Source organism: Cetorhinus maximus, chromosome 15 (genome assembly GCF_964194155.1).
Source record: "Cetorhinus maximus chromosome 15, sCetMax3.hap1.1, whole genome shotgun sequence".
Classification (NCBI taxonomy): Eukaryota; Metazoa; Chordata; class Chondrichthyes; order Lamniformes; family Cetorhinidae; genus Cetorhinus; species Cetorhinus maximus.
Window position 1 is genome coordinate 5,814,708 of NC_135893.1, and position 12,832 is coordinate 5,827,539.

At 42.2% G+C, this 12,832-nt stretch overlaps 1 protein-coding gene and 1 pseudogene across 8 annotated transcripts in view; both read right to left on the reverse strand.

Moving 5' to 3' along the window:
• Positions 1 to 12,832, reverse strand: part of kif1b (kinesin family member 1B) — a 197,730-nt gene that overhangs the window by 63,110 nt on the left and 121,788 nt on the right. For all 8 annotated transcript variants that reach the window (XM_078557785.1, XM_078557783.1, XM_078557779.1 and 5 more), the window contains 4 exons: positions 8,183 to 8,282; positions 5,751 to 5,899; positions 4,170 to 4,348; positions 2,730 to 2,867 (listed from right to left, as the gene is read on the reverse strand). In XM_078557785.1, coding sequence (XP_078413911.1) covers positions 2,730 to 2,867; positions 4,170 to 4,348; positions 5,751 to 5,899; positions 8,183 to 8,282 — 566 coding nt within the window. The remainder of the gene's footprint in view (positions 1 to 2,729; positions 2,868 to 4,169; positions 4,349 to 5,750; positions 5,900 to 8,182; positions 8,283 to 12,832) is intronic.
• LOC144691293 (U6 spliceosomal RNA) lies at positions 8,905 to 9,122 on the reverse strand (annotated as a pseudogene).

Below are 12,832 nucleotides of genomic sequence, written 5' to 3' on the forward strand. Positions count from 1 at the left end.
TAGAACTTAACACTTAAGAACAATCAGACAGACCAAGGCGTTTCTTGAATACATTTTTCTTCCCGCATTTTAACAGGGCAATAAAGAGTTTTTGACGCCACACGCTCCCGAAATATTCTTCTAAGCTCTGTGGCTCGCTCTTAAAAATTCACCGGGGACACAAACATTTTAGCAGATGCTTGTGTTATTAATGCAGCTCTGAGCTGGGAGATAGGAAACCTTAGAAACCACTAACTCAACTTTAGCAGCTGGTTAATCCTTCTGCATCAGCAGCAGCTCAGCAAATGCCAGTTGCAAATGACCGATAACACATCAGTCTATATATGGCCCAGATATGAAGCACATAAAGAGCACCATACTGGGATTTCTTTTTAATACAAACATTCTTCACAAAGAGCATGTTTAATCAAGTTCTTCAAGTTTCCAGATCTTCCCCTTCTTTCCAAGCTCGCACATACACTTCAGAAGCTCAACACTTCCCAATAATGATGGATTTATTTCCCCATTTCCCCTACTGCCCAGCATGAAAGCAAATATGGTGGTTTTGGAACGAAGGTTCCTTATCAGCTAAAAACTAAAACAAAGTCATCGCTTAATTAAATAAGCTGTGAATATCTGCCATAGAAGTTTTTGATTTTCATAAAAAGTTGATAGAGTACAGCAGCAAGGGCGTCTAGCTTTTAAATACTGGTGCATCCCGCATAGATGAATGGAAAATTGCAAGCGATTGATTTGAGAAATTACAGAATAGAATGATCAATTGATACCCGAAAGTGATTTCAAGGTAACCTAGTTCAGGACTCAAGTGACACCATAAATGACAAAAGCAAAGTGGCACCTCAACCCCTGAAATGAGACAATTGTCTTCCAAATCACCATCACTTGTCCACCATTCTTCATTTTAGTCATTTGGTAGTATAGCACTAGTTAACTGATGCATTCACCATGGCAATGCGTCTACCAGTTTCCACTATCCAACCGATCAGCACTCTCTCATGAAGTAAACATTGCTGTTCCCTTTACATCTGGTATTCTTCGAATTGTCCTGATGAGTGCAAGACAAAAAGCTTCGAGAGCATGTGTCTTTTTCAGGAATTTTCTTCATTTTCCTAAAGCTATCCAATGGCGGATCTCTAGACAGTTCCGTATTTAATCCTCAGTCAATCTGAGTCGCCATAGTCGAAGTGCAGCTGCAATTGTTCTCAGTACTCCTTCGTTGGGACAGGGATATATTGACAAAGTTTGATGCTTCTAATGACTGGTTTCTGTGGGAAATGTGCATTCACAAATTTAAGATGTAGGCAAGTCCAGAAGCGGCTATGATGGCCCTGAAGTCAAATAATCTTTCATATTCACAGTCAATCCTCACACAGGAGATGAGGCAAAGTGCCATGCGAGTATGTTGGGGGGTGGGAGGGGTAGGGGTGGGATTTTAAGAGAAAAATAACAGTGAACGTGTGTTCAAGATGAGAGATTTCAGGGTCAAAAGCTTTTCTGTTTTAGGAACTGGACGTTAGTAATTATTCCATATCACACTTGCCCTTTACTACACCAATATTAATTATGTTATTCTGAGACCTGATTCAGTTTTTTTTATTCGTACACGGATTCAAGTGTCGCTGGCTAGGCCAGCATTTATTGCCCCATCCCCAACTGTCCTGAGGTGGTGGTGGTGACTTGCTAGGCCATTTCAGAGGGCAGTTAAGAGTCAACTACATTGCTGTGGGTTTAAAGTCACATGTAGGCCAGACCAGATAAGGATGGCAGATTTTCCTTAAGGGTATTTGTGAACCAGATAGGTTTTTACGACAATCTGGTAGTTTCATGGATTACCATCAATAATACCAGCTTTTTTGTTTCCCGATTTATTAACTGAATTTAAACTCCCCCAGCTGCCATGGTGGGATTTGAACTCACGGCTCTGGATCATTAGGCTAGGCCTCTGGATTACTAGTTCCGTAACATAACCGCAGTGCTGCCATTCCTTTGCTGTGCTGGTGCTAAACTGGCCAGTTTCCTTCGGTGAACCCACATCCACCAGAATCTGGGATGAGAGGAACTCAGCCATTTCAGATTGGAACCTTGCAGCACAATATTGAGTTCACTTGGTGAAGATGATAACCAAATCTGTTAACTGACTATCGCCTATAGCAGCATACAAAAAGTGATCACCTTTCCTGACCAACCAGAATGTGTCATGCAGCTGATAATGTTTCAACAGTTAAAACCTTTGTTATAAACTTAACTGATAACCATTGTTTACTGATGGAGAATAATTGTCAATATGGATTATACATTAACCCAAGAGCTGCAAAACTTTCAGAAAACAATGGATCCACAGGCTAGATTTTAATTCTATTACATTCAATAATCAGACTTCTGCATCCTCAATGCTTGAAGGAATATTGATTGGAAATTTAAAAATGTTTTCTCAAATACAAACCTGAAAGTAAACCAAACAACTTCAGTAGGGTTTTGTTGGGTTACATTTCATGCGTTTATGAGTTATACAGGAATGCATGCTTCTGCTATCACTCATACTAACTTGGGCTTGTTGATGTGAAACCTACAGTAGGAATAAGCGTGCTGCAGAGAGAAAATCTGCAAAAAAATCTCTGATAAAAATATCTATTTCACCAGTACCTGGTAGACATCTAAGCCAGGTCTCTGCCCTGCAGCTGACAACTTCATTGCCAAATGTTTCTGACGTGAAGGAAACAATGACATACCTTCCCACGAGCTTAAACCAATGGAAGCGGTCATAGAATGGGTCACTGCCTGTCATCATGCTCTCGCTGTCATCCTGTGTGGCGGAAGCCATTTCTCCAGCACGGTCATACATTTCACGCATTAGCTCCAATCTCTGCCTGCACAAACAAAGCACGCACGTTTAGAATGTACGTTCCATGGTTAAAACGTCGCAATATTTTGTATGACTTTCTTCTGAGTTTTCCCTTCCACAAGGGCATTGGGGAATCTGAGATTTATCTAGCCGCATCCTATGTGCGAATGTTGCTCAACTACTACACAGGAGACCATTTGTCTACATTTTGATCCCCTAAGCATCAATGCTCTTTGGACCAAGTCAATCACAACCTATTTAAAAAGTGAACAGCAACACATGCCATAGCCAGCAGCACACTGACAGACATACTAAGCTATGTAATGGACGTTCTGCAGCATACACTGGCAGGAACACTCTCTCCCTTCCCACCATGGTAAAGCAAAGCAAAGCAAAGCAAAAAAGAGGCAGCGATGAAACAACTGCAAAGAAGAACCGGAGAGGAAATTGCGACCAAATCTGTGCAACTCAGAAGCTCAATCTTTTGTTGAGGGATTGGGAATAGTACGGAACAATCTAAAGAAATGGGAAGAAATTAACCTTAAAACGGGGGCAGGGAAGGGAAAACAAGGTGTTTGCTTAACATCTTTCCCTCAGCACACGAAACTGCACAGTAACTCCAGATGTTTGTTCAAATTTCCCATTTTAGTAGGTGAGTAACTTCTCCAACAGAATTGGTAGCTTAAAAGAGCAACCACCAAGGTGGTGAAAAAAGGTGCAAGGATAAAAAAATTTCTGCTGACACAGCATCTTATCCCACCATTTCAACCTTTCAAAATAATGCATGGAATTAAACACTCCCTGTACGTAGACAATGATACAACCATTTCGTGCAAAGCACGGCTCCATGGGCCACGAGTCGGACCGCACATACCGAGAAATCTTGCAACCCTCCCCCTCCCTCCAAACCCCACCCCCACTTGTCTACATGCTGGCGCCACACGCAATGGAGACTAACGGAACAAATATGTTTCTTTAAAAGCAGTTGTCTTGGAGGCAGCTAAGGTTCTTCAACAGGAAATAATTCCATCTTCAGTAGGCCATTAGTAAAACAGGTAGAGAGGGAGGTGCTCCAGTTGCACTGTGGACAGCAAACCCATGTATCACTCATATCACTCTAAACACTATACCATTAGTAGTGGAAGATTTGTAACTTCCCCATTAATTGTTGGAAGCGCTTTCTAGAAACAAATCATTAAAGCAGTCTAGGAAATATAGTATAGGTTGGTTACGAAAGACACTTCAGCCCCATTATAAAACATGATACTGTAACATGCCTAACCTTTTGGCATGCTGGTTATGTTGCAAGTATTTAAGGCATCCTTACTTGAGTTTCTCCAAGGACCAGTAGTGTGTGGCACCGTTCTTCAGATCTTGTACCTCCACGGCAACAACGGTTCTTGGGAATTGCTGAGCTTCCCGATCTGATTCGGCCTCAGCAGGGAGTAACTCGGGCGGAAGTGGGGAATAGAGTGTGTCTGTGAGCAACACAAATTGGAACTGCACCTGAATAAAAAAAGTGTAGGGTTGGGGGTGGGGAGGGGTTTGGGGGGAAAAAAAAAAAAATCAGTTATGAAACCACCAGCTAGAATTATCGTCTCTATTCTGGCAAATGCTTAACATCCCTTCTTCCTCAAATCAATAGCTGATGTAATACATGGTATGATGGCGAAGTAAAATACAGCACAAAACGGTCTCCTTACCCAAGGATGGATGTACTTGTCTTAGAGGGAATGCTACCTATGCTTAATAGGTTGATTATTGGGATAAGGAGGTTATCCTATAAGGAGAGATTGAGTAGACCAAACCTAAATTTTCCGTAGCTTAGATGAGGTGTAAACTCATTGAAACACAAAATTCTCAAGGGGCTTTACAAGGTAAATGCTGGGAGGGTGTTTCTCCTGGCTAGGGAGTAGAGAATTAGAGATCACGGTCTCAGGGTAAGAAGTTGGACTTTCAGGTCTGAGATGAGGAGAAATTTCACCACTCAGACACTTGTGAATCTTTGGTACTCTCTCCCCCAGAGAGCTGCGGATGCTCAATCACTGAGTACAATCAAGACAGAGATCGACAGGTTTGTGGATACTAATGAAATAGCATGGGAAAATGGAAAGTAGGCGATCAGCCATGATCTAACTGAATGGTGGAGCGGGTTCAAAGGGCTGCAAGATGTACTCCTGCTTCTATTTATGTTATGGTGCAATATGAAAACCCACCATCGTATTATGTGGCATATGTCAGGCTCTGCAACTGGTTACGAATACCAAAACTCAAATGACCTCTCCCCACAACATTCTGCAAGTTAAAACTTGTTAACTGTGCACTGTGAACTGATGTCCGAGCCACGCATTAGGAAAAGTCAGTTGATCGCACTTGCTTCTGGTTTGTAGTGACAGACCAAGTTTTACAAAAGATAGTTTTGCCTCTTAAAAATTAAAACCAGTTAGACTTGTTTCTCCGTAAGAACTTAACTGTAAACATTAGTTAATTATGTATGTTTCTCAATCATCTAAAACTGGTGACTAATTAATGTTGATTGGTCCAATCCGGTTTTTTTTTTCTTTTACAACTCTGCCCCACAGTACTAACACCAGCACATAATTGAAAAGAAACATCAGCACTTTTTTCCTGACATCAGCTCTGTAGAGCGATGTCCTTTTGTGGAGCAGCTTCTGAGTTTTTTTCCGAAGAGCACATTCTAGACCAGAATAGCACAAGCTGTCAGCACAAGGCCAGTACAGTCAACAGCAGCACAGGCTGAAGGCCAATATTTTTGAGCAGTCAGTAGGGGTTTCGGTTTAGAATTGACTTAATTTGAACAATGGCGAGAGGAAATTTCACAAAGGCCATTGAAAACGTAATGAGGGAGTTAATGTCATTTGGTGGCAAACAACAGAACAGGCAGTACCTTTTTCTTCAGCTCAACACTAATAGCATTAGCCTCCTTTAGATAGACAGCGTTTCCCCAAAGTAGGTCACGCAAAGATGTAAACTGGTGATACTTCCATTTCCTGAATGCCCACTCTGCTAGCTCGTAATCACGTTGGGTCCAGGGGGCTACGGAGGCAAACCAAGATTCACACATCATTTAGAACCGAAACTTATCAAAGGCCATTAATAACCAAGCAGTAGAAAACCATGAATACATATCAGCTCAGACTTGGTACCCACTTATACAATCACATATCAGTAATCAATATATTTGATACTTATTAAGAGGGAGCTTCAGGATTAATGGATATTTATTAATTTCCATTAATAAAATTAATGGAATTTTTAAAAAAAAATTTGAAAATTTTTAAAAACCCAACAGAGATTTTTTCTTTACTCAACATTCTACAGAAAATAAGTTCGAGATAAGAATGTGACACTTGAGGTTGAATTTCATGGCTGTGGTGGTAGACCCTGCCCATTGGCCAAAAAGCTGGGGTGCCCCTGCTGTGGCCAATTCTGGGAGGCCCGACGCAACTGCATGGTCACCAGGCAATTATTTCGGGATTTCATCCCTTTAAGGGTGGAGATCCCCATCAAACCCCACCCCCCGCCCCGTGAAAAGAGCCGTCGGCCAACCAGAAAGCCTGTTTGTCTCCAGCCCCAATGAAGTTGGTATTGCAGCACACCCCAGCGCAGTGAAAATGGTGGTGGCCCCAAAATGGAAGTAAACGTGTGGCGATTGCTGGGGCCAGTCAAGCAGGTCCTATGAGAGGTTTTGGGGGCGGGGCGGGTGGTATATTTCCGATGGGGATACTTTGTGGGCCCAATCAGGAGGGCCATCCCTCACCTGCCTACCCTCTGAGCCTACAAGGAAGCAGCCAGTTATTTTACTGGGCAGCCTCCCCAAATGGCATAGAGCCACCAAATTCCCCGGCAAACCACCCCTCCTCCTTGCCCGTAGAATACTAGAGGCAGTGGTTAAGACCCTTAATTGTTCTCCCAGCAGGAAGGCCATCTTCGCCCTTCCCCAGCACTAACTGGATCTGAGGGAGTTGGGAAGGCAACAGGCACATCCTGCGCCTGCCTTCTCTCCCGATTCTATGACACCACCCCATTCCCCTGCTCCACGTCCTCCACCATCCCCCGCAACACCTCCTAGCCCACTCCCGAGAGGGGAATTTAATTCTGCGCTTAATGTGCAACACCAGAACTATATGGTCTGTAGCAACGGTAAGGCATAGAGATGTAGAGAACAGAACAAAACTGTGGCACATGGTACTCCAAAGATCAACTTTGCAATGAATGAGAATAGGCTGACCATCACTGAGAGGTTGAAGTGAATATGTATTAGGAAATGGGACTAGCCTGCTTGATGGAAATGGCCTTTCCCAACCTTGTACAATTCCAAGTCCTAAGAAATTGGAATATATCAGGGAAGGACCAAGACGGTATTAGATAAGCATATATAGTCATGGGTCACAAGTGCCCCAGGTTCCCTGGAGTTTGCTTGAATATTTCAGGGTGTCAGGGAGCATTCGCCCAAAGTTTTTCCTGAGATTAGCCATGCATTTTCATCTCCCTCAGAAGTTGTATTAGCGGTGATTGAAGAGGGGCAGTGCCAAGATTTCACCATCTGAAAGGTGGCATTAACAAGCTTAGTAGTACTTTCTTACTCTCCTTCCATCTGACAGCTGGACAGACCACCAATGCTTAATCACTCAAATGTCTTCGATGGAGGGTGGGTCTGAAGACTCCAGGTTTTTCAGGAAACAAAGAAAGATTGCAGGACTGTAACCACTTCAGCCCCGATCAATGAACAGTTCACAATGGCATGTGAATGCAGCAAAGCATCTACTTCAGTCAAAATCTCAGACTGATCTGGCTGAGCATCAAGTGACCACAGTCAATGTGTCATCACATTCAATCACTCAACAGGATTTCATGTCTTTGAAACTTGTCTAACATTCTATCAATTGACTAAACAGAAAGTTGACAAGATTTATTTTATCATTGTTTAGCTTGAATGCGATGAACATTGACTATAGTCACTTGATAAACAGCTTAATATCTCGTTAAAATCAGGAGGCCTCATGATTCTGTAAAGGTAAGCTTTAGCAGGAGATTTCCAGGGCAGAAAAAGAACAAACAGCGCAGGCAAAAGACATCATAAAAAAGAGGTGTCACCAAATATATTGAACCACTGTCACTTCTCCTTTCCTTCTCCAACATCCCTATTCCATATTTAAGTGGGTTTTTATATTTTGCTTTGTAGGAGATGTCAAGTATATTTTACAACCAATTGCTATGAACATTTTGAATCGATCCACACAGGTTTTATCGGAGAACTTAACAGATGCCTGGAAGTAGCATTAATGAACAAAATCACGATGAATCAAATTACATCACCTTCTTCTTCCTCTTCCTCCTCCTCTTCCTCAGTTGTTTCTGCAACTAGTGAACGGGTTTCCACTTGTTTCTGTAAAGCTTCGAGCTTACTTTCATAGTCCTGGCAATAAAGACAGAAGACGTGTAGAAGAAAGGACAATAGCAGAGATCCAACAAGGTTCCGTGAGTCAAAGACGGGGTTCTAAAGGTCAACTGGTTACTGCTTTCCGTACAGGGGTAACATATCTTGCTGTGTGATCCAAAATTTGACTTGCACCATAGGGTCAAGTGTAGATACTTTCCTTCGCCTAATCTTAAAAAGATTGAGTCCACAAAAGTGGAAAAAAAGGGATTCTAATTATTTTTTCAATTAACTATTAGATATGTATATAGTACAAACTTGTTTTAAAAATTAAAGAATAAATGTTTGATTAAATTGAAAAAGGAGCTGCTTTCACTTATTAAAGCAGAGTATTTATAAAAGGGCAGTCTCTTTTCCCTTACTTGTGGGCTTAGGTTTTATAAATCAAAGGCCAAGGAAGCAGTTGATACAATACAGCATCCCCCATGCGAAAATGGAACTGAAACACAAGAGCTACCAATATCGCATGGGTTAGTACTTTTAAGACTAAATATCACTGAGGAATACATTACTCCTCAATGCATCACAAAAACTAGTCTCTCAGGAGCAGGAAGGTGAAAGCATGTGAAACCATAGGAATAAGTGATGACCAACCTAGTCTATTTATATGGAATGCTTCACGAATGTGCGTGTCATCCTTGCGCAGGGGCCATGCCAGCATCCCCTCAGAATTGTAATTGGGAATGGCTGTGTTATTAATAAAGCTTAATTACTATAAGCAATTGGTATACCACAAGTCTGGTCTCATACTAGGGGGTTAGTCAGTACCAGTACTAATCTCCACTGTTGCTTTATCATGTTAATTAACTTGCAGAGTTAATTATTAATTACAGACCATGGTAGTTTTAGTACTTTCACATATTAAAAATTATAATAGCTCACAGACAGGAATAGATGTAATTAAGTAGTAGAGAATCACATTTGCTTGTGAGTGAAGGTCATTTCAATGCTATGGATATCAAAATCCAAACATATTTTTCTTAGAAGAGAAGTTCTAATATTGACACAGTTTGCCGTTCGATTAAGTTGAAGGACTGATCTTAACACAGGCTTACTGGTAATCTAGCTGGTCTGCAGCTTAAAAAAAAAAACTTGTATTAACTCTTCTCAATCATTTCTACATTCCCTGCATACACAAAAATCAAAGCTCATACCTGGGATAGGATGAAGGAAAAGAAAACAAATTACCTTCAAACGTTACCTTGCGAGGATGCACCATTACTGGACAGCCCCTAGGAGGCAGTAGTTCACAAAGCTGGCAATTGTTTTGAAAATCAAAAATAATAGGAACGTGGCAGCAGCAGTAGGCATTCGGCCTTCGAGCCCGCTCCGCCATTCGATTAGATCATGGCTGATCATCTACCTCAACACCTAGCACTTTTCTGTGCTATCCCCATATCCCTTGACGTCATTAGTATCACGAAATCTATGGATTTCTGTCTTGACCATGCTCAATGATTGAGCTTCCACAGCCCTCTGGGGTAGAGAATTCCAAAGATTCACCACCCTCTGAGTGAAGAAATTCCTCCTCATCTCAGTGCTAAATGGCCTGCCCCTCATTCTGAGACTGTGTCCCCTGGTTCCAGGCTCACCAGCCAGGGGAAACAACCTATCCACATCTACCCTGTCACCCGCTGCAAGAATTTTACAAGTTTCAATGAGATCGCCCCTCATTCTTCGAAACTCTAGAGAACAAAAGCCCAGTTTCCTCAATCTCTCCTCATGAGACAATTCTGCTACCCACGCACTAGTCTCGTGAACCCCTGTTGCATTCCCTCAATGACAAGTATATCTTAGATAAAGTGGCCAAAACTATACACAATACTCCAGGTGAGGTCTCACCAAGGCTCTATACAATTTCAGCAAGACATCTTTACTCCTGTACTTAAATTCCCTTGTGATGAAGCCGACTTACCATTTGCCTTCCTAATTGCTTGCTGCACCTGCATGCTAGCTTCTAGTGACTCATGAACAAGGACACCCAGGTCCCTTTGGACATCAACATTTCCCAACATCTCATCATTTGAGAAATACACTGCCTTTCTGTTTTTTCCACCAAAGCAGATAACATCACACTTATTCACATTATATTTCATCTCCAATGTTCTTGCCGACTCACTTAGCCTGTCCAAGTGCCCTTGAAGCCTCCTTGCACCCCCCTCACGACTTACATTTCCACCTAGTTTTGTGTCATCAACAAATTTGGAATTATTACATTTGGTTCCCTACATCCAAATCACCGATATTGACTGCGAACAGCTGTGGCCCCAGCACTGATCCTTGCAGTACCCCAATAATGTAATGAAGCCACAGACATGAGTTCACTTTCTGATCACAGGTATACCTGTTCAAAGTTCCAATGTTCAAATTCTGATGCTACATGGTAAAAGCTATTAGCAAATTAGATTTCTTCCCAGTTTTCATGCTGCACCCTCTGTGACCTGATCCAGAAGCATGTAGTCTGCTTCCATGTGTATGCTGTTGAAGCCAAGTTCAACTTCTCCAAACCCCATGACCACCTTTGTGCTATCAGGTTGCATGCCTGATATTCAGTCATAGATGTACCAGAATTTCTTCCAACTGGACAACTGGGAAACCAAAGTTATTATTTGCTGCCCCAATCAACATGTTCACATCAGCTCCCTCTCCCCTACTCGCTGCTGAACCAGTGTGTGAAACTCCAACTAATCTGTTCAACGCAGATTGACATCCTATCCATAACCAAAACGTGCAGCTTTGTAAAACTGAGTGCCTCCATCACTGCCTTATAACGACTGCTGCCCTCAATTCTGATTCGTGCCTTTATCACATCTAGACTCTACCCCTCCAGTGCTCGTCTGACCTTCGTAATCTCCAAATCGCCCAAAATGCTAACTTTTGCATCCAACTTATTCATCACCTTCGTCCTCGCCAACATACACTGGCCCTCCATCTCCCAAGGATTGAAATTAAAATCCATATCCTCATATGCAAATCCTTCAACAGTCTTGTGCATCCCTCTTCCAGCTTTGTGCCCCCTCCCAGTCCACTCTGTTTTCCGACTCAAATGTCCTACACGTATCCACCCACTGACCCTTCCCCATTGCACCTTTTGAAGGCTGAGCCTGCAGCTGTTTTGGGACCTGCCCTCTGGAACTCCCCCCTAAACCAATCCAATCTCCTTCGCAAACCTATCACTTGTGCCAAACATGTGGTCGCTGTTAAACTAAAGAAACCGTGGCTAAAATGGAAATTCTGCAAGTCAAACAGAAAATGCTACAAATACACAGATGAGCATTTATAAAGAAAAAGGTCAGGATCTGAAGTTTTGTATGCTTCCAAATAAACTCAGTTATACCTTGTGTCTTAACGAAGGACACACCCAAAATGTCAGAAACAGTCTTTACCCTTTCCAAAGGCTGACCGACATGCTGTGGAACTCCAGCATTTTGTGTTTATATTTCATATCATCACAATGGTCTGTGCTTGACTTGCATCCGATTTTTTGGGGAGTAAGTGACACTGGTTGAGCAACATGGATCTCCCATCTTAATGATGATGCAAAACTGGTTTGAAGCACCCAAAAAGGATGAGGTTCCTAAATAAGTAATTTGATTGCACTGAAACAGATGGGGAAAGAAAATCCTGTTCAAGTCGAAAGGCCAAATCAACTAAATTGCTTCCACATGTGTCAAAGCCTATGCTGAATGAACAGTATAATGGTATATACCTACCGAGAAGGACAAAGGCAGCAGGCACATGAGAACACCATCGCCTGCAAGTTTCCTTCCAAGTCCTGATTTGGAAACAGATTGCTGTTCCTTCATGGTCACTAGGTCAAAGCCCTGGAAAGTCCCACCTAACAGAACACCAAGTGTACCTACACCGCACAGATTGCAGCAGCTCAAGAAGGCAGCTCAGCACCATCTTCTCAAGGGTAATTAGCGATAGGCAATAAATGCTGGCCTTGCCAGCAACACCCACATCCCTTAGATGATTAGAACAAGCTGATGGGTCAGAAGTCAAGGGTACCCACTGTCTTTTCAATCGCAGCAGCCCATGACAAATGTGATGCTGCAATTTAATTTAAAACTTTGGGATGGCAGCTTCTGTATCTTGTACTGATTTGAATTTGCTCTGTCATGTACTGGGGAGCGAGTGGGAAGGATCCATCAATATCAGAGCTGGTAATTGGAATTCATTAAGAAATCCCACTTTTGTACAGTTTATCAATACATTCTTCAAAATACTTAGGATCCTATGGACGGAATCCAGTAAGATCCCCACATGTATTATAGTTGGTTTTATTTTTAAAAAAGCTTCTGATGTTCAGAATTAACACTGACAGTTTTAGTGCTTTGATCTCGCAGCTGAGGGCACCACAGAAGAGACAAGTTGCACAGACAAAAGTGAGTTTAGCTCGGTCATATATGGGGTAAAGAAATATTTAAAACTTTACTCCCAGCAATATTTTTTTAAGCACCGGATTATATAGGGTTACATAGGATATATGGCACGGAAACAGGCAATTCAGCCCAAACAATCCACTC